The sequence below is a fragment of the Culicoides brevitarsis genome, chromosome 1, assembly GCF_036172545.1.
Source record: "Culicoides brevitarsis isolate CSIRO-B50_1 chromosome 1, AGI_CSIRO_Cbre_v1, whole genome shotgun sequence".
Taxonomy (NCBI): Eukaryota; Metazoa; Arthropoda; class Insecta; order Diptera; family Ceratopogonidae; genus Culicoides; species Culicoides brevitarsis.
The window spans coordinates 23,977,410-23,998,030 of NC_087085.1; the positions used below are offsets into that span (position 1 = coordinate 23,977,410).

Genomic DNA, 20,621 nt, shown 5'->3' on the forward strand with positions numbered 1-20,621 from the left:
CTTATTTGGTTTATTTTTATCTTACCGTCCAGCGGTTTTTTAAGGTAGGAAAATTTACTTGTGATTTTATTATATTTTTTAATGGAGGGATTCAAGTATGTTTAAAAGTTTTTTTTTTTTCAATACAATTTTCCAAATTTATTTCAAACTTTTTATCTCGCATTTTTTGGCGATATACAATTGACTTACTTTATCGAAAAAATTTAAGGAGAAAATCATACAAAAAACAAATGAAATTCGCTTTAATTTCTTAACGTTTTCTATTGAAATATAGAAGAAAATTTTTTCAAGTCACTTGACTAAAAATTAATTTTTTTAAAAGCTTTTAATTTGGGAGATTTTGTTTGTTTTTTTTTTCTCCATTAGTTAAAATTTAAGAATAATACATGCTAAAATCAATTTAAATTTAAGTAAGAATCAACGTTTAACGGCCAGAAATTACAAACAGAAAATTCAAACATATTATTTTATTTTAACCCCCTTGCTTATGGAATAAAACATTGAAATATTAAAATTATATGCCTAAGTATAGAAAAAATAATTATTGAGATTCAAAAAATGCACCTAATCGAATAATTGCACTGTTCTACATATCCCGAGCTCGTATCCTGGAATGATGAATACTCTAATCTGTTAAAGATGACATACTGAGATATGCCATTTTTGAAGAATTTTTTTACATTTTTTTTCTCAAAATACTTTTCATAGAATAGAAAGTTTAAAATAAATTTGGAACATCTTAATTATATATTTTTTATAAATGTAATCAGGATCGAAAAAACTTGTTTCGACATTTGACTTAAGATTAATTTAGAAAAATTTTCAATTTTTTTGCAAAAAAGAAAATTATGTTGTTTTCAAAAACTTGAGAATTGGAGCATATCTTCAAAAAGTCAAAAATTCTTCAACTTAGCTTTAGTAAAAAGCCTATTAAGTCAAAATATTTTTTTACTTTTACTAAAGTCAAAGATTAAGCCTTAAAAAGTCAAAAGTATAAGACGAAAGTTTTTTCAACCCTGAATGTAATAAATCTTTAGTTAAATAAATTCGTTTTTTTTTATATATAGCACCTACTTTTAGAATTTTTTAATTTGTGTACACAAATAACAAACACTAAAAATTTATCAGAACTACCTACAAAAGTTCCTCTTTTCTTGTTAATTTTCAATTAAAAAATTATATGTATTTATTTCTTTTGTCGTATTTACTTTAGATTAAATATGAGAATGTTTTATCTCCAAAAATAAAAAAATAAATAAAAATCAGAAATCGTCGTATAAGTTGAGCTTACTCTTATATAATGTATATTAAAATAAAATAAAACAGTATTTACTGTCAGTTTTACATTGAAATGCACATAAAAATATTTAGATACCATTACCTAAAATCGTTTTTAACACAATTCACATTTTAAAATTCTAAAATTGTAGTAAAAATGTGTAACGATATAATAAAATGAAATAATAATCTTTAATTTTGTTTTGGTAAAATTAATGATCTCGCAAATTTCAGATCGAATATTAATCATCACAATATGAAGTACAATGAGACTCTTTAGAGACCGCGGTGCGAGCCATTCTAGACCCTAGGTGTCTAAAATATATATGTAACGCAGTTTAGAATTAATTTAACGGCCGTTTAATATTAAAAAAGCATAAAAAATGTTTATTTCATTTAATTTAATTTATAACTTTAAAAAGTTGAAATTAATTACCTAAATTAATGTTTTAAAATCTTAAAAGATTTGTAAGTAATGATAGTTAAAAATGCCCAAAAACATTAAAATTTTGCCTCTTTGTTATCTGCTTGAATTTTAATAATCTATTTTTAAACTTTATAATCTATGAGAGGACGGAAAACATGTATCTAGAATGTGTTTTTAGTGAAAATTTTAGTAAAATATATTGCATTGTACTTTATTAGTTAAAAAAATTCGTAAAATAAACTTCCTTTTATTTATGGATTTTTTCTAATGAGTTTTTATAATGTTTGCCTTATAAAATATTTATTTCAAGTGAATTCTCCATAGAAAACACTATTGTGAAAAAAAATACTTAAAGGCAATTCTATTTTAAAAAATACCAAAATCACGGTTTGCATTTTTATATACTTTATATTTTAGTTTCATTCAAATACGAGGAATGACGGGAAGGCTCCAAAACTATGCATTTACATGGAGAAAAATGTTAGTAGTTTTGACTCAAGGAATGTTTAGCTCGAAAAAAGTCGTGCCACCCAATTAATTAATACTTAAAAACAATTAAAAATTGCTAAAATATCATTAAAATATAATAATATTTTATATATAGTCAGTGGCGTAGCGTCATAGGGGCAATATGGGGGCAATGCCCCCCCAAAAATTTTAAGTTTTCAAAGAAATTTTTCAGAATTTGGGGATAAAAAATTTTATTTGTTCTGTTTGCCCCCCCAAAAATTTTCGCCTTGCTACGCCCCTGTATATAGTAAATATTGTAATAATTAAATAGAAAAGACTATTGTTAAATCTTTATACCGTTTAAAAAAGTTACAAACTTTAGCTTCAAAATCTCTTTAGGAAACCTCTAACTTGTCCTATTCTTTTCTAAGAAGATTGTATGATTTTACCAGTGTCTCTGGATCTATAAAAATCCTGCTCCTATTCCATAGTCAGTTTTTGAACCATCAGTGTAAAAAATTTTGCATTTATTTACATTGAATCTTATATTATCATTTGTCCATTCTTGTTGGAAATAATGTTTCAAAATTTTTACAGAAGTCATATTCCAGTTTCATTAAACGTTCGGACGCCTGGGTATTTTATTGTCTTTTTAACTCATTATCTTTGAATTTTTCCGAAAGTTCGAATTGTATCCATAAATGAAGTGGATAAATGTCAATCAGCCTATCCAATACAATTGTGGAAGTTGACTTCATGCATCATAATTCTTTAAATTATAAAGAAGCATCATAAAGTCTTTGTATTTTTGTTGGAGATTGTTTATGCACCCATAACACGGTTTTAGGTTTTAGTCCCCAAGTTTGTCCTATTAAGTTTCTGCATGTCCAAATAGTTCTCACTGTTTTTTTTTTTTTTTGTTTCTAATTTTGTGGATTCCAAGTAAGACCTTCGTCCATATTGAAGGGCTAATGTGATATATCGCACATATGCATTTAATATCAATTTTAAATGTAAATCAAAAATAAAAGCGGATTCCAATATAATAGGTAGTTTTCTTTTTTTCACGATTTTTATAGCATTGTGACTACTAAGTTTGCTGTGTTTTATGTTTTTCTTCCTGTGAACCTTATATCCGATACAAAGGAAAATAAGGCATATGTGCGATTTAGCACATTAGTTAAAACAGAATAATGTGCTAAATGACACATATGCATGGTGGTTTTTTACAATAATTTCGTTATTCAGCTTATAACTTCAAATATTTTTGACCCTGATGACATTTTTAACATTTCTTTGCCCTAATGCACCTTTTAAATTTTTGACCCAGTGCACATTTTGAAGTTTTTAACCCTTATACAAAATTTTAAACTTCTGACCCAGTGAGCATACGAAATTTTCGCCCCAATATACATTTTGAGCTTTTGCCTAATTGTAAAATAAATTTTCGATCCTAAATCTGTAAAATATACCTAAGCATCTAATCTACTCTATCCCAATTACATGTATACATATGTGCGATTTATCACATTAACCTTTCATAATATATTCACAAATATTTGACTCTGTCATTAGTTTTCTTTTTAATAGTTAAATAGTTTTAGTTTCTTGATATGTATTAAGTTTTTCCTTAATAAATGTGCCGAACTCAGATTTCCTGGATAATTTGGATATATTATGTCACACAAAACACCCGTTAACGACTAAATAATAAATGAAAAATGAAGCGACAAAAGAATCGCCATACCGTTTTTATGATTAAATTTAAAATCCGGGATTTTGGTATTTTTAAGAATGGAATATATTACCTAGTATGAGAAATATTATTATTGTTTTGAAATATTTGAAAATTTTTTAATAACAAGTTGAATTGAATTAATGATATTGATTAAACAGTTTTTGGTTCTTTTTTTTCCTCGAAATGTATTTGCGCTTGTATTACATTATTACTGTTTGATTCTGATGTTGTTTTACTGTTATCAACTAAATTATCTAAATAAGACTTACTCGAGTCAGAACGAGTTTTAACATAATTATCACAATTATTATACACTGTGGTATTTTTGAGATCTTCTGATGCAATTTCTGCAGAATCGCTTGTTTCAATTTTTGTAAATCTTTCAGACTTATTATTTGTTGATTCATTTGCAATTTGAATAATATCATGGTCAAAAACATTTTTATGAACATCAACATATACGTCTTTAAGCTTCATTTCGACATTGTTGTAAATACAATCTTTGGATTTTGTTGTGGTAGTAAACATTTTTGTTTTATTATTTGTAGAACTTAAATTTGATTCTATGTCACCCAAAACAAAGGGCAATTTTAAAGACACCTCACCACCAATACCGCCTAATGTAAGTTTTACTTTAACATAATATGATACATAAATGGCGAATACATTTTTTTCTCCTGATGACTGTAGATCTCGCGGAGCACTTGATGCAAGTTTCGAACTCAAAGCAATTAAATTAGTATCATGAGTGCAACTTGTGTTAAACAGTGCACCTTCAACTGCGATCCAATTTTTAGTAGTTCCTCGTACTGGCAAAAGGTTATAGGTTCCATGAAATTCTTCATTTGATCCTATATATTTTTCCACTTCTAATAATGCAACAATATTTTTGAATTTTCCGTTACTAAACATACACACATCCACATGTTGAACTGCATATACCTATAACAATAAATAATAATAAAAATTGTGCTAAAAAAAGAGTAATATGGAGTACAAAAATAATATCTGTGTCGAAAAACAAATAGACGATTAACAAAATTATCTTGAAGTAATAAAAAAAATACTTATTTAATTTTAATAGTTAAGAGAAACGCGCACATTGCTCTACAAACTTAATAATTTTTCAAACTTTAAAGAAATAACAAAATATAAATTGAAAGGCCAATATCTATGTATATTTAGAGTCAGATCAGATCAGATTTTGCGATGCAATATATTTAGGGTAATACAACTGTCGATATCGTCTTCCCCACGTATTTTTCAATAAAATTAGAAAATGGTACCGTTGGAAAAGTATTAAAAATGTTTTATGTTTCATAGATCTTAAAAATACTATAGGGGTGTTGCAAGAACTTATCTTGTTTCGCATGTTCATTGAGAAATAAAGAAATCATAAATAGATTTTGATACTATTTTACTGATTTTTTAAGTTTGGTTAGCGATATTTCAGTTGTTTTAAACATTTTTGAAAAAATCAAGAAACAATTTTCTACTTCAGAGATTTTCTTCAAAACAATTTTTGAAAAATAACAAAAAAATTAAAAATTGAACAATTTTAAATATAATTTTTCAATACAAAATAGTAGTAAAAATGAAAATCTATATAAAATGTCTTGGTTTTTATTTCAAAAATATAACGCGAAAGAGAAAACACTTTTGCAATATCTTAAGGAAGTAAGCAGATAATGAAAAACACATTTTTGTGTGGTTATACTTATAATGGTATTTGAGTATTTGTTAAATTGAATTTTAAAAAATATTATGACTTTTCATTAAAATTTCCGTTTTAACATAAATCTATGTTGATATTTCCTAAGAGAATTTTCATGAAAAAACTCACCTTAATTTTTCTAATTATTTTTTTGCTTTCATTTTTCACATCAATCGTTACAGCAATATCTTCTCCATGAGTAAATGCATATTTGTTTAATGTTGCTTTTAAATATAATCGGCCTTCAGTCCATAAAAATGGTTTTTCTACAATTCTTTCTGGGCCCTGAAATATTAATTTTTTCAAAAAGAGCACAATTACACTGACACACACGGAGATCACTACATCAATGTGTCTCACTAATTCTAGCTGATTATGAAAGAAGACACCTAGACGTTTCCAGTATGCCCAGAATGTCTTGCATTGTCTTGGATTACGACATGCTAAAAACCTATGAGTGGGCATTCTGGAAACGTCTAGACACCTAGTTTAATAATCAGATAAAATTTTTTAAACACATTGATGTAGTGGTTTTCGTGTGTGTGTTATGTTTGTTTTGAAAGAAAAATTACTTTATTCAATTTATCATTTTTTGCTGCCCGGTCGATTTCTGAATTGGTTGAAGTGGTTCCATCTAAGCTACAGCTTTGTTTTGATAGTTTGAATGATTTTGGTGATAAACGTAGACGTAATGAGCGCGGTGTAGGGTTGTTCTGAGCATGTTCTGGTGCTAAAATATTTGTTTCAGGGCAAATTTTGTGTGTTAGTCTAATACCCAGTCGAACGGTTGAACGACGATGTATTATTTCATCTGTTTGTTCCACAGAAAAAACTCCATCAATATCTAAGAGTTAAGGTTTGCTTAATGATTGTAACTTAATAATAAAAATAGCTTACCAGTGAAAATACGTATATCATAACTGGTACCGATTGGAGCACCCAAATATCGCTTTGCTGGCAACAATTGAACACTTGGAGGAGCTACAGTATTGATTTCTATCGAGAATCCTATTGCATTCTTTCCTAAACGTTCCAACAGGGCATCCTTTTTAATGAAATTCATTACTTATTTTCATTGATCTTTAGTGTGTGGTATTAACATTGATGTATTAAAATAAATACATGTTAAGTAATCATCATATTAAATATAATTTGCTATATATTTGTCAAAGTTTTCACTTAATATCACTTAACTTTTAAGTTTTTTTTTAATTTTTACTTTTCTAATTACACATTTCAAAAATACTTACTTGGAGAGGTGTATTTTCGTCCCGGTTTACTTCAGCTGATATTTTAGGCCACAACTGTTTCAAAGAAATAACAGCTTCATTGCAAAACTTTAATCCCATTACTTCTTCATCTTCGCGACCATATCTATACATTTTTAATAGAAGAAAAATATTACTTTATAGTAAAACATAAAACTTTTTATATATGAGATATTTGTTTTACTATTAATGTTACGTTAAATAAATTTGCAAATAGAGCAATTGACATATTATTGCAATTTTATAAATCAAATTACCTGAACGTTAATGTTATTTGACCATATATTTTGTAGCCACTAAAAATTTTTGAGTCAATATAAATAACACCCTTCAATGGCTCTACAATACCTCCTCTGGATATTAATTCCCTGCTTCCTAAATATAATGTGAGGAGTTGATTTGATGATGTTTTTTTATATACCCTAAAAAATATTTCATAGGTATTACTGTCATAAAGTAAGGTAAATATTTATAACGAAGTCATTTAATAATCACCTCTGAGAACCTATAGGATCTGGTGCTGTTTGTTCAATTCTATTGTCCTCGCTGTAAAATTATGTGAAAACATAAACGATTTACTTGGACATAAAAAAAATACAAATGAATCTATGTTTAACAACCTTTCTTGAATATCTGATATCTCTGTTTTTTGCAAAACTGTTGATGAAGTACATTTAAACTCTTCTTTTTCATTAATTTGTGTCTTCAACATCATTTAAAATTCTTAAAAAATTATAATTTTATCCTATTATCTTCACTTGACAAACGTACTTTATTTATTTGATTAAGTATAAACAATTTGCAGTAAACATAAGCCAGTATACATTATTTTTGTGATAGCTGAAGAATGATTGACATAAAATAGAAATGCAATTATTTGGAAAAAAAATGTACCTAATGGTTTTAAATACTTGAAAAACATTTTTATTTTGATCATAATCTAAAGTTTAACTCATCAGAATATAAAGCAATGATATTTTGTCCTTTTTAGTTGTCAATTTGTAAAAAAAACACAAAAAACTTACTGAAGAGCAAATATGTGATTCACAATTTGCTACTTCACAAGCACACAAAAAACTATAGGTATAAATAATTTAAATAAACTTTTTCAAGCCTATAAGAGTATTATATTCATTTACGTTCCCGATAAACTTATTTGATATATAAATTGATTATCTACATTACATTACAACAAAAATGGAAAAAATCGATATTAGGTACTTAATATCAAAATTACGGTCTCATTGAGATAACATGTTACGTTAGCACGTCATTTTGAATAAAAAAAAACTCAATAATACTTTCACATTCTTTAAATTTATTAAACATAATTATGTTTTAATAGAGCTTTCAATATATTTTTTTTTATCAAAAATAAGGATTCGATTGATTTACCGAATACGTTTTGCTGTGCAACTCAACTGTGTAAATATACTCAACATTATTTAACACACTTGTTGTTCTTGAGAGTGTGCAATTCGATCGTATGTAGTATATATCCATGATGATATGAACAGATGATAGAGAGAATAAATAGTAATTTTTTCTCTCTAAGAATTTGAGCAACAAAATATGTAAAAACTTGAAGAATAAATTATTTATTAAAGAAAAAAAGACATACAATTTTTTATGTTATATAACTATGTTTTATAATTTATTTTATTTATTGTTTCTTCTATTTGTCATTTTTAACGAATTTAAATACATTAAAAAGACGTTGAGGTTATAATGACAGGGGAGCAAAAATATGACAATATTTTTAATATAATATATAATATAATATAATATAATATAATATAAAATATAATAAAATATAAAATAACTTATGAATGTATTTGTGGTTTTTGAATTAATTTTATTGAGGCTTTAAAATTAAAAGTTGAGTTTGAGCCAAAAAATTATTTAAAAAAATAACTTTTTAAGTAACTTTAAGTAATGAAATTTAATTATTTTAATGAATATAGATAATAGATAACGGACGAAACAATTTAAATTTATTTTTATTCCCAGTGCGTCAACAAAAAGAAAAAGAACACAAATATATGTCACATTTATTTTTGTCATAAAAAGCTACTTAGACGTTTTAGGTTGGAGCCAACAGTACATTAAAAAATAATATATTTGAATTCAGGACTCGGTTAAGCTAAATATGGCAGAGGCTTCGACCCTTTGTAAATTTCTAAATGGATTGTTCGTTGTCTACAAACCAGCTGGCCAAACATTTCACAATGTTAGATCAAAAATATTGCATAATTTATGCAGAGGTATTTATTTCGTACTCATTGAACTCAATATATTATAAATTGTATTTTTTCAGATTTAAATAGTTTACATGCTCGTCCACCTTCTAAGCGCATAGATATTAAAAGAACAGAACTTGTGAGCAATCCGTATAAAATTATGGTCTCCAACAGTTTTAGTGATTTAACTATAGCCACCGGGCCACGTTATCAGATGGTGGATTTCAAGTGTGTAGCAGCGAAAAATATCGGAAAAATTTCAAGTGGAGTTTTGTGTTAGTATTAATTAAAGACTATAAAAGTATTTGTTTGAAGAATCTTGACTAATTCATATTTTTTTAAGTAATGGGAATTGATCGCGATGGAATTTGCAAAGCATTGCACATAAGGAATAATGCATCATTAAGAACGTATCGTGTTACTGGAAAACTTGGTTCCAGTACAGAAAATAATTTATGTAATTCTCGCGTAGTAGAACGAGCCAAATTCGATCATATTTATGTTGAAAAACTCACCGAATTGATTTCATCTCTGCAGGGCTCACACCAACGTAAGGCTTTTGAGCAATGTCAAATCGATTTGCAATCACAAGTTGCGTACGATGTTGCCGTTGGCGGACCTATTCTTCCACCGAGCCGACTACCTATAATACATAATATTAAATGTTTAGAATTTAGAAAACCATATTTTACGTTGGAGATTTCCTCCGCTAATGAAACAGAAGATTACCTTGCAAAATTGATCTACGAGATTGGTTTAAACCTACAAACAGTTGCGCATTGTGTAAAGATTACTTGTATCAGGCATGGTATTTTTACTATAGACGATTCACTTACAAGAGAAAATTGGAATATAGAAAAAATTATATCAAATATGGCGTTATGCAACAAAAAACTCGCTATAAAACCAGATATGATAAAACCAATATAAAATTAATTAATTATTTAAATATGCTTGATTCTAATCAACAGCATAACACCATATGTACTAAATATACTAATACACTACACTATACCTAAGCACCTAAAACTTTTTGATGAAACGACATTTTCACAAATAAAGATAAATACATACCAGTTTTCACCTAAAACTCAACTGATTTTCAAAAAAAAAAAATCTTCATAACGAAAATGTCCCTAAAATATCAGGTAGATAAAAGAAAAACCAAATATTAGCCTTAACTAAATTATAGTATTAATATTTAAATAAAATGATTTTAAACTTAATAAAAACATTAGAATATTACTTCTTCATTACTTCACATTTTATTGTTCTGTTTCATTTAACTTTACTGTTTTTCTTTTCTTTTTTTTTGTGTACTCAGATGCATTTGTTTCTTCATATCAGACGATGGAACCTCGGTGTCATTTATAAATGGAATGTTAGATGTATTTTTAAAAAATGCACTTAATTTTGAAGTAATTTAGCTTGGAATGGTAATTTAGTCAACTTCCTCAATAGTGGGACCACCGGCTCCACCTGCTCCAGGGGCACCTCCTGCGCCTGGTGCTCCTGGAAATCCGCCCGGTGCTCCGCCAGCTGATTGATACAGCTTGGTAATAATTGGATTACATACACCTTCCAATTCTTTCTGACGATGCTCGTATTCTTCCTTGTCAGCTAACTGATTAGCGTCTAACCATTTGATTGTTTCATTACATTTTTCAAGAATCAATGTTTTGTCGGAATCTGTAATTTTGTCTTTCAATTTATCATCTTCCATTGTAGCCTTCATGTTGAAACAGTAAGATTCCAATGCATTTTTTGCAGAGATGGTATCCTTTTGTTTATCATCTTCAGCGCGATATTTTTCTGCTTCATTAACCATACGTTCAATATCTTCTTTTGAAAGACGTCCCTTGTCATTGGTAATTGTAATTTTATTTTCTTTGTTCGTAGACTTTTCTACTGCAGTAACATTCAAAATACCATTGGCATCTATATCAAAGGTTACTTCGATTTGAGGAACGCCACGAGGAGCAGGAGGGATTCCAGCCAATTCAAATTTACCCAACAAGTTGTTATCTTTTGTCATAGCACGCTCACCCTCGAATACTTGAATTAAGACTCCAGGTTGGTTATCGGAGTATGTAGTAAATGTTTGAGTTTGCTTAGTGGGTATGGTAGTGTTGCGCTTGATAAGTACACTCATAACACCTCCAGCTGTCTCTATGCCTAAAGACAAGGGCGTAACGTCGAGCAACAGCAAGTCTTGAACTTCCTCAGACTTGTCACCGTGCAAAATTGCAGCTTGTACCGCAGCACCATAAGCCACAGCTTCATCTGGATTAATGGACTTGTTTAACTCTTTGCCATTAAAGAAATCTTGCAAAAGTTTCTGAACTTTTGGAATACGGGTACTTCCTCCAACCAAAACAATATCGTGAATAGAAGCCTTGTCCATTTTAGCATCCCGAATTGCTTTCTCTACAGGCTCCATTGTAGAACGGAAAAGGTCAGCGTTCAATTCTTCAAAACGTGCACGAGTAATTGAAGTATAGAAGTCGGTGCCCTCAAATAGAGAATCGATTTCAATGCTAGCTTGGGTAGATGATGATAAAGTACGTTTTGCACGTTCACATGCAGTTCGGAGCCGTCGAAGAGCTCGCTTATTGCTAGTCAAGTCTTTCTTATGTTTTCGCTTGAATTCTTGGGCGAAATGATTTACTAAGCGATTATCAAAGTCCTCACCGCCCAAATGGGTATCTCCGGCAGTCGATTTTACCTCAAAAATCCCATCATCGATAGATAAAATACTGACATCAAATGTACCACCTCCCAAATCGAAAATCAATACATTACGTTCTCCCACTGCTTTCTTGTCTAAGCCGTAAGCAATTGCAGCGGCAGTCGGTTCATTAATGATACGCAAGACATTCAAACCGGAAATGGTACCAGCGTCCTTCGTAGCTTGACGCTGACTATCATTGAAGTATGCAGGGACAGTGATGACGGCGTTTGTAACCGTTTTTCCTAAATAAGCTTCTGCAGTCTCCTTCATCTTAGTGAGTACCATAGATGAAACTTCTTCTGGGAAGAAATTTTTTTTCTCACCCTTGTACTCAACTTGAATCTTTGGTTTGCTGTTATCGTTGATGATCTCAAATGGCCAATGTTTCATGTCAGCTTGAACCGTAGGGTCATCAAATTTACGACCAATTAAGCGCTTAGCATCTAATATAAACATGTGTTCGGTTATTATTATTATTTTTTTTTTGTTTAAATTTATAAATACAACTTACCAAAAATAGTATTTGTGGGGTTCATCGCCACCTGATTCTTAGCAGCATCGCCAATTAAACGTTCAGTATCGGTGAATGCGACGTAAGATGGTGTAGTGCGATTTCCCTGATCATTAGCGATAATTTCCACCTTTCCATGCTGAAAGACTCCTACGCAGGAATATGTTGTTCCTAAATCAATACCAACAGCTGGTGCTTTCGACATCTATAAAAAAAATTAGATTGTTTTTTAGATTGAAATTTTTTTTTTCTTTTCGTTTCTTTATAGAAGTGTTACTCGAACATTCGAGGTGACGCATTTCTAGAATTTTCGAACGTAAGTACTTATGCGGTACGAGACATGTATGCTATGTATGTATGAGTATAAGAATTTGCTAGAAAACCACATGGCTTCCTAGTCAAAACTCAACAAAAAGATATATTTTATATAAAAAAGAATATCTTTTTATAACTTATAATAATGTTAGGTTTCAAAAAAAGCAAGTTTCTAGGAATAAGAACAGGAAACACATTTTTAGATATGAAGCCATTGATTAATTTTAATCAGAGACACGCCATTTTTAATGCACGTTTTTCTTGGAATTCCACAATTATTACTATATTATTTGTAAATTATACATATATGATATTTATAAAATTTGCACCTACCTTATTTGTTATTTTTGATGAAAAGATTTAGTAATTTTTGTAATATTTAAGGACTTTCAATTGTATTTGGAAAGAAATATCTTGTACTATTTTTCTGCTAAGACGATTCTCGACTGAACGTGAAATCAGACTGGAATTTCTTTTTAAAGGAGGTGGGTCGGCTGAAATTGATATATGGGTCATTTCACGAGAAATCACGGAAAATCACAACTTCGCCAAATCAAAAATCTAAGATAGGTATATTCCATCTAGAGCATGAAAAAATAAGAAACTTTTGTTCTAGCGAAATTTTCTGGCAGTGGATTTTCCGAGCTTTTCTTCAAAAACCGATTTTACCGTTGGGTAAAATGTATGAAAATCGACACATTTTTGGGTTTTCTGATGCAACGGTCCTTTTCCGACCATATGTTTCATGGAGAAAAATGATCTACTCGACAAAACAAGCAATTCCAGTGAAAAAAAATTTTCGAAAAAATTTGACCTGAACCTATGAAAATTGTCAGATCTTTACGTGAGCAAAACGTCAAAAATTAAATGTTAATTTTTTAAAAAATTTTTTCACTAGGATTGTTTGTCGTCTCGAGTACATCATTTTTCTCCCTGAACATATGATCGCAAATGAATTGTTGCGTCAGAAAACCCAAAAATGTGAATTTTAAGCCCCATTTTGCCAATATGGTTTTTGAAGAAAAACTGGGAAAATTAATCGCCAGAGAGTTTCGCTAAAACAAGTTTCTTATTTTTTCATGCTCTAGATGGAATATATCTTAGATTTTTGATTTGGCGAAGTTGTGATTTTCCGTGATTCCTCGTGAAATGACCCATATACGCCTCCTACTCCACAGAAAATAATTTTGTACACTATCGAAACGGTACAGGAACCCATGCGAAAACATCCTGTTTAACACATTACTTAGATCCATGTCACAATAGTTATGAGGTATTTATTTAAAATATGCATTAGGAATATCAGCCGTTTGTTTATTCATGATATTTAAGCTACTGAACAGTTTTTTCTGAAATCATCTGCAATGTCTTTACACTTGCCAAAGAGAACTGCTGAATTGGATCTTCCCAACTTGGATACACAAACTCCAATAAAAAGGTATTGATAAATTGTATTGATTCGTTTTATTCGGAAAAGACTTATTTATTTCTTCAATTGTACATTCTATTTTGCAACAGTAAAATCAATGACACAAAGCAACTTGAAGCAAAGTTTGGAAATGAAAACACTGAGAAACGTTCATGCGAAAACCCAAGTATCGGAGACTCAACCAATAGACTGAAATCACAGCTAGATGAAAAGCTTGTCATAAAATCAAATCAAAGAAATATTGTATCAAAAGGCGTGTTAAAACTAATGCCTTTTACTACTCCAAATAGTTTAATTGCAATCAGGTTGCCAATTTTAGAAACAAACTCAAAGAATCATGACAAAAAAATATCTAATAGCTCTGTTAAAAAAAGTCCTACCAGATTGCAAATAGTAAAAAGTTTCGCCCCACCAAAAGCCAGACAATTATTTTCTTCGGATGGTCGTGAGATTTTAGGAGATTCTAAAAAGTCATCGAAAAACATTAACACACCAACAATTTTCCGCAGCCTAATATCTGGTAGAGATTACGTTGATTCAGAAAATGAATCATCAATACTTGGAAGCACTTTAAATGATGTATCGCAATACAGTCGTATCGAAAATTGTGAAAAATCTATAAATATTAGTAGCACTGCTTCAACCCCTAAGTCATCACTTAGTCCTTATAGTACATTTACTGAAAAAACAAACAACAATACCACTCATAAAATATCAGTACAAGATAAAAATTATGTTTTAGTTAGAAATCTTGGAAAAGGTGGTTCCGGTTGTGTGATTGAAGGACAATTAGCAAATGATCAGATTTCATTGAATAAAAAGTATGCTATCAAAGTAAGTATTTAAGTATATTTGCTAATAAAAAATGAAAATACCAAGAATTTTTTTTATTTTATATTTAGATGGTCGAGTTGGATCAAAATGCAACTTATTTGGACGAATATTTACAGGAAATTAAAATTCTCAAACGTTTACAAAATAGTGATTGTATTATCAAGTATTTTGGATCGGAAATAATAAAAGACAACTTCCGTGAAATTGGTTATATTGTCATGGAACTTGGCCAATGTGATCTATATCAGCATTTAAGATCTCGAAAAGAAGATATACCACTATACGAACTAGTAGGTTGGCTCTATCAAATGATTGAAGCTCTTTATACTATTCACTACAATGGAATCATTCATTGCGATCTTAAGCCCGCTAATTTTATCATGGTAAATGGGATTTTAAAGTTAGCTGATTTTGGAATATCAATGTGCAACGACACTAGCCGAGAGGTTTTTGTGATAGCAGGTACCTGTAATTTTCTCAGTCCGGAATCTGTATTTAGTGTACTTTACAAAAAGCCTGTAAAGTTGTCGGGTTCTACTGACATTTGGTCGTTTGGCATTATTTGTTATTACTTGATATATAAGAAACTACCTTTTGAGATTTTCGTGACAAAAGACGACAAACTCCAAGCTATTGCTGATCCTAAAACAGTTATTCAATATCCTGAATTGCCAGATCATCTACCTGAAATACTACATAAAATTACAAAAGATTGTTTGCAATATGATTCATCAAAAAGACCGACTTCAATTCAACTATTGACGAACTACGATCTGCACAAAATTGCACCACTCAAACGATGTTTTGTTCTTCAAAAATAATACTTTTTTTAGATTTTACCAACATTATAATAGGTAATTGTAAATATGTATCAGACACTTTGTATTAATTAGGCATTATTAAAGACAAATCTAAAATAATATAATTTGTTTTCTTAGAAAAACAAAAAACCAGATCAAGCTGTATCCGTACAGCGTACGTTCAACGGTACCGCATTTCAGGTGTATAAGTTTAATGTTGTTATTTAATTGGGATATTTTAAATTTAATTATGTACCCGGAATGTCTCGCAATGCACTCGGAATGCACCCATTTTGAGTGCATTTCGAGTACATTCCGGATATTCCGAGTGCATTCCGATGACATTCCGGCTGCATTCCGACTGCATTCCGACATTCCGATGACATTCCGGCTGCATTCCAGCTGCATTCCGGCTGCATTCCGACATTCCGGCTGCATTCCGACATTCCGAATGACATTCCGGCTGCATTCCGACTGTATTCCGGCTGCATTCCGACATTCCGGCTGCATTCCGACATTCCGGCTGCATTCCGGCTGCATTCCGACATTCCGGCTGCATTCCGGCTGCATTCCGGCTGCATTCCGGCTGCATTCCGACATTCCGGCTGCATTCCGGCTGCATTCCGGCTGCATTCCGGCTGCATTCCGACATTCCGAATGACATTCCGGCTGCATTCCGACTGCATTCCGGCTGCATTCCGGGTGCATTCCAATTAGGCCACACATGACGTACGACATCTCCAGCATAATACCGCATTTTTTCTTCGAAATGCGGTAAAAACATAAAATTTGTCGTTTTAAAAGGCCTAACGATGAAACCGCATTTTTAATTAAAAAAGATTTTCAATTTTTTCGATTTTGAGAATTTTTAAATGCTAGAGTTCTTAGAACAAAATTAATGCATTCTCTAAAAACTAAGAATAAAAACGTAATTTTTTTCTTCCAAATGCGATAAAAAATAGGGAGTCAATAAAAAATAGGTATATAAATAAATAGTTTAGTGATCTAAATAAAGCTAACGTACTAAAAAATTCAATTTTTTGGATGCCGAGTGTGCATTTATTCCGAAACGTCGTACGCTTTGATAAAAATGATAGAACTTTTTCATCAAATAAGAGTATTTAGTTTAATTATTTAAATAAATAAATAACACTCTCTAAAAATTTCTCCTAATATTTATTCAATTAAATTTTCACCATAAAACACTTAACAATAAATACAACTAAACAATAATAGAAAAATGGATAATATTGGTTCAGAAATCGGTCAGAAAATGCGGGTATCCATATTTTGTTTTTTTTTTAATTACAAGATAATTTCTTAATATCTATTATTAAATTTTGTCAAATACTAGTGTGCTGTAAAAGCAAAATTAGTTGAATTAGGAACTGGATACATTGACGATGAGCTCCCAGACTATGTCATGATTATGGTAGCCAATAAGAGAAGCAAACAACAAATGATAGAAGATCTTAGCTTATTTTTAGGAAGTAATACGCAAATTTTCGTCACTTGGTAAGGTTCAATAATATAAATCATCTACTATATAAATATTATTCAGGATTGTTCATTTTGGTTTAGGTTGCACGAGGTTCTGGAAAAACTGCAAGAGGTTACACTTCCACAAAGAAAGTCTAAGCGAAGAGATAGTGAGAAAAAGAAAAAAAGAGTTGAAACACCTGAAAATAACGTGAATACATCAAGTTTACCATCAATTACTGAAGTAATTAAAGAGGAATTTATACAACGGAGTAAATCCATTCCGCCTATTGAAGTTCAAGCAAAAAATAAACTTGACCAAACGAGCAAACCAGCTATCAAAATACCAAATAAAGATGAGTTTGATATCCCAACAATAAGTGACATTGCAAAAGAGGCAGTACAAAAACTTCAACATGAAAAAGAATTACAGCAGTTGGCTGAGTTACAAAAAAAAATTTATATTGCAAAAAAACAATTGGAAATAATGGTGACAGATGACTCAGATGAGAATTCCAACGACGAATTTGCATATGAATCTAAAAAGGAAAAAAAACATACAAATATCCAACCACGGCACAATTCGAATGCAAATCATTTCGAAAATCTTTCTCGTGAAAGTTCACCAATCCAGTTGAGGGAAAATGACACAAACCAGCATTTAGATAATGGGAGACAACGAATCGTGAAATTATCTGCCGTTCGACGTGCTGAACGTGAAATATATGTACCAGCATTTCGACGCACAGAAACTGAAAGTCGCCAAAACACTCGTGATAGAAACAAACGAGAAAGACATATAGTTAATTATAGAAGTACATCTATTGAAGATCGAACGTTTGTTGGTAGAAATACTACATTTAATAACACATTTCGACAAAGAAATCAAAATCGTTCTCGCAGTAGAAGCCCCAAAACAAAGAATAAAAAAATAACAAGTGTAGCAACAAGTAACCGTTACAAAAATGAAGAAAATAAATTGTCAAGAAAAAGGATCGGTTCGCGAATTTTGGTTGTACCAGAAGGATCCTCCTCACAAGAAGATCACGTTAGTAGTTTGATAAAAATAAAACAACGAATACTTACACCAGAAAACAAACAGGCTAGTAGAATGCTATTACTGAGAGCAGTTTCAGAAGCACAAAAGTCAGCTTTCACTTCTAAGTCTAATTTAACCCAGGCGTTTTTGAGAACACGGTCAAATGACAACGGATTAACAATCGAAATTCCAAATAACGAAGAAAAAGAGAGTGTTGAAACATTTGAGAATGATGATGAGGAATATGTACCAGTACCTGTCAAGAAAAGAAGAAAATTTGAGAGTGAATACCGTTCATCAAAACCCTCGACACAATTTGTTGTTACACTTGATAATGATTGTATAAATAATGTTGATTCAACACAAAAAAATAACCTTAGCAGCTCAATTAAAGATCGTATTGGCTATCGTATGCAAATCACCGAGAACGAAGAAGTGAAACAACGGAGAAAGGAACGTTTTGAACAAGGCTATGAAAAAAATGAGCCCGTTCAAAGTACTAGTAGAGCCAGAACGATCTCTCCTATTAGTTTCAACGTCAATTCAGAGCATGAAACCGATTCATGTTCTTCGCATCTGAATGATAACTTGCACGAGAACAAAGAAACCAAAATAAAGAAATTGAAGCCAACAGGAAAATTTGATGACATTCCTTCATGTTAGTACCTAGTTATTTTCATATTTTAATGACATTCAAGAATCTGCAATTACCTACATTTATAATTTTTACCGCATTTCCAGTTTCATTTGAAAAAATGTTACAGTGTGAAACTTCGATTTTCTTTTTTTAAACAAAAAAATTAGGTAAAAGACATTTCAGTTAACTTAATTTGTGTTTTTTTTTTTGTAAATTAAATAAGTCGTAAAATTAACTTCCTATCTGAGTTTGTGTTTAATTTTTTTAATTTTAAGTTTAAGTCATAGGTTTTTTTTTGTAATTTTTATGATAAGAGTTCGTTATTTTGATAAGTAAGAATTTATGATTTTGCTAGAATGGAAATATGTGATATAAATCTGTCATTCGAAATGCGAAACCACAGCAGATTCTTGAATATAAAGTGCAGCTAATATAATTTTTGGATTTTTAAACAGCACTTAGTACAGTTTTGGCAAATGATACACTAAAATCGAAGATGAAAGAACGTTGTAAATTTTTTCCAAATTGTCGTGATGGTGATGCCTGTGAATTCAACCATCCAACTGCAGCTTGCAACGCTTTTCCATCCTGTAAGTATGGGGACAAGTGTGCATATTTACATCCATTGTGTAAATTTGATCAAACATGCAGCCGATCTGACTGTCAGTATTTTCATACTGCGTCCGTTAAGAAAAACATAGCACCTCCTTTAGGTATGTTTCCGAATTTTTAATTTATTTTTTCAGAAAATTAGATTAAATTAAATTAATCTAATATATATGTCTTCCTATATTTCAGCATCGTCAATATTTCCATCACAAAACTACAAACCAATATCATTGACAATGCTCCCAGCTGTGTGCAAATTCTTTCCGAAATGTTCTAACACGTTATGTGCGTTTTATCATCCAAAACCGTGTCGTTTTGGAAAGCAATGCAATAAAATAGAATGCAACTTTTATCACCAAGAATTGCCTCCGGTAGATAAGTTGAAATGGATTTCTTCTTCTATGTAGATTTCACTTATAACGTTATAATGAAAAATATATGATAAATATGTAAATAAAAAACCTAAGAAATATAATTTTCAAACAAACCGTAAGACATAGGTATGTAGAAAATCTCATAATGTTTACTTTGATTCAATCTTAGTTAACGCATGCGTTGAAAATTTACTCATCTCTCTCAAAATAAAAGAGAATGATATGAAATATTTGTTATTATTATGTATTATTTTTAAACCATCTGAACCAAGTTGAAAATTCTAAGGAGACGTCCATAATTACAAGACTTTTATTCTACTCTACAAAGTATTTAATCTGATTGTCGTGGATAATCATCATCATTACTTCATCACAAAACGTTAGCAATTTAATTTAAACCATAGAGATTTTTTCACATATAAAATTAAAATAATATAAAATGTGTGATAATAATATAAAATGTGAATGTGTAATTTTTGTGCCAAGTATAAGAATAAATTCTAGGATATAAAAAAAGCATAACTCATAGATTAATCCAAATATATGTAGTTGAATTTCTTTAAAAGAAATAATTGGTTTGAGAAGACCGAAAAACAAATATTCAAACCTATTCAATTACATTTAGAAACGGTTGATTTCTAATATCTACGTGCTATTATTATTTATTATTATTAATAAAATAATGATAGAAAAATAAGTTTCCATTAAATTATAAATGTACAAAAAACTACATTTTCACATAGAGACA

The 20,621-nt window shown here is 30.2% G+C and overlaps 5 protein-coding genes across 5 annotated transcripts; 3 read left to right on the forward strand and 2 right to left on the reverse strand.

The window, feature by feature from the left end:
- Positions 1 to 4,043: 4,043 nt before the first annotated feature.
- LOC134837485 (phosrestin-2) lies at positions 4,044 to 8,419 on the reverse strand. The gene is made up of 8 exons (XM_063852865.1): positions 8,271 to 8,419; positions 7,371 to 7,421; positions 7,133 to 7,297; positions 6,858 to 6,981; positions 6,505 to 6,652; positions 6,180 to 6,451; positions 5,737 to 5,892; positions 4,044 to 4,835 (listed from the first exon to the last, which is right to left on the reverse strand). Exons 1-8 carry the CDS (start codon positions 8,315 to 8,317, stop codon positions 4,044 to 4,046), a joined length of 1,755 nt encoding a protein of 584 aa, XP_063708935.1. The 5' UTR covers positions 8,318 to 8,419.
- A 491-nt stretch (positions 8,420 to 8,910) lies between these two features.
- On the forward strand, positions 8,911 to 10,258 carry LOC134837601 (pseudouridylate synthase TRUB2, mitochondrial). Its single transcript, XM_063852987.1, has 3 exons — positions 8,911 to 9,139; positions 9,193 to 9,390; positions 9,459 to 10,258. Exons 1-3 carry the CDS (start codon positions 9,025 to 9,027, stop codon positions 10,043 to 10,045), a joined length of 900 nt encoding a protein of 299 aa, XP_063709057.1. The 5' UTR covers positions 8,911 to 9,024; the 3' UTR covers positions 10,046 to 10,258.
- A 99-nt stretch (positions 10,259 to 10,357) lies between these two features.
- Positions 10,358 to 13,136, reverse strand: LOC134837590 (heat shock 70 kDa protein cognate 4). Its single transcript, XM_063852976.1, has 3 exons — positions 13,006 to 13,136; positions 12,358 to 12,562; positions 10,358 to 12,289 (listed from the first exon to the last, which is right to left on the reverse strand). The coding sequence occupies exons 2-3, from the start codon at positions 12,560 to 12,562 to the stop codon at positions 10,557 to 10,559; spliced, it is 1,938 nt and encodes a 645-aa protein (XP_063709046.1). The 5' UTR covers positions 13,006 to 13,136; the 3' UTR covers positions 10,358 to 10,556.
- Positions 13,137 to 13,952: 816 nt separating this feature from the next.
- On the forward strand, positions 13,953 to 15,849 carry LOC134836757 (dual specificity protein kinase TTK). The gene is made up of 3 exons (XM_063851965.1): positions 13,953 to 14,110; positions 14,191 to 14,935; positions 15,004 to 15,849. Exons 1-3 carry the CDS (start codon positions 14,037 to 14,039, stop codon positions 15,754 to 15,756), a joined length of 1,572 nt encoding a protein of 523 aa, XP_063708035.1. The 5' UTR covers positions 13,953 to 14,036; the 3' UTR covers positions 15,757 to 15,849.
- Positions 15,850 to 16,873: 1,024 nt separating this feature from the next.
- LOC134835646 (zinc finger CCCH domain-containing protein 14) lies at positions 16,874 to 19,955 on the forward strand. The gene is made up of 5 exons (XM_063850567.1): positions 16,874 to 17,014; positions 17,090 to 17,250; positions 17,317 to 18,911; positions 19,346 to 19,603; positions 19,689 to 19,955. The coding sequence occupies exons 1-5, from the start codon at positions 16,976 to 16,978 to the stop codon at positions 19,904 to 19,906; spliced, it is 2,271 nt and encodes a 756-aa protein (XP_063706637.1). The 5' UTR covers positions 16,874 to 16,975; the 3' UTR covers positions 19,907 to 19,955.
- Positions 19,956 to 20,621: the final 666 nt, after the last annotated feature.

Coding starts and splice junctions, on each gene's coding strand:
- LOC134837601 (XM_063852987.1), top strand. CDS start 9,025: ATGGCAGAGGCTTCGACCCTTTGTAAATTTCTAAATGGATTGTTCGTT. Junction 9,140..9,192: donor ATTGCATAATTTATGCAGAG/GTATTTATTTCG, acceptor GTATTTTTTCAG/ATTTAAATAGTTTACATGCT. Junction 9,391..9,458: donor AATTTCAAGTGGAGTTTTGT/GTTAGTATTAAT, acceptor TATTTTTTTAAG/TAATGGGAATTGATCGCGAT.
- LOC134836757 (XM_063851965.1), top strand. CDS start 14,037: ATGTCTTTACACTTGCCAAAGAGAACTGCTGAATTGGATCTTCCCAAC. Junction 14,111..14,190: donor ACACAAACTCCAATAAAAAG/GTATTGATAAAT, acceptor ATTTTGCAACAG/TAAAATCAATGACACAAAGC. Junction 14,936..15,003: donor ATAAAAAGTATGCTATCAAA/GTAAGTATTTAA, acceptor TTTTATATTTAG/ATGGTCGAGTTGGATCAAAA.
- LOC134837485 (XM_063852865.1), bottom strand. CDS start 8,317: ATGTTGAGTATATTTACACAGTTGAGTTGCACAGCAAAACGTATTCG. Junction 7,298..7,370: donor GATCCTATAGGTTCTCAGAG/GTGATTATTAAA, acceptor AATATTTTTTAG/GGTATATAAAAAAACATCAT. Junction 4,836..5,736: donor AAATAATTAGAAAAATTAAG/GTGAGTTTTTTC, acceptor TTATTGTTATAG/GTATATGCAGTTCAACATGT.
- LOC134837590 (XM_063852976.1), bottom strand. CDS start 12,562: ATGTCGAAAGCACCAGCTGTTGGTATTGATTTAGGAACAACATATTCC. Junction 12,290..12,357: donor CCCCACAAATACTATTTTTG/GTAAGTTGTATT, acceptor TGTTTATATTAG/ATGCTAAGCGCTTAATTGGT.
- LOC134835646 (XM_063850567.1), top strand. CDS start 16,976: ATGGATAATATTGGTTCAGAAATCGGTCAGAAAATGCGG. Junction 17,251..17,316: donor ACGCAAATTTTCGTCACTTG/GTAAGGTTCAAT, acceptor ATTTTGGTTTAG/GTTGCACGAGGTTCTGGAAA. Junction 18,912..19,345: donor ATTTGATGACATTCCTTCAT/GTTAGTACCTAG, acceptor ATTTTTAAACAG/CACTTAGTACAGTTTTGGCA.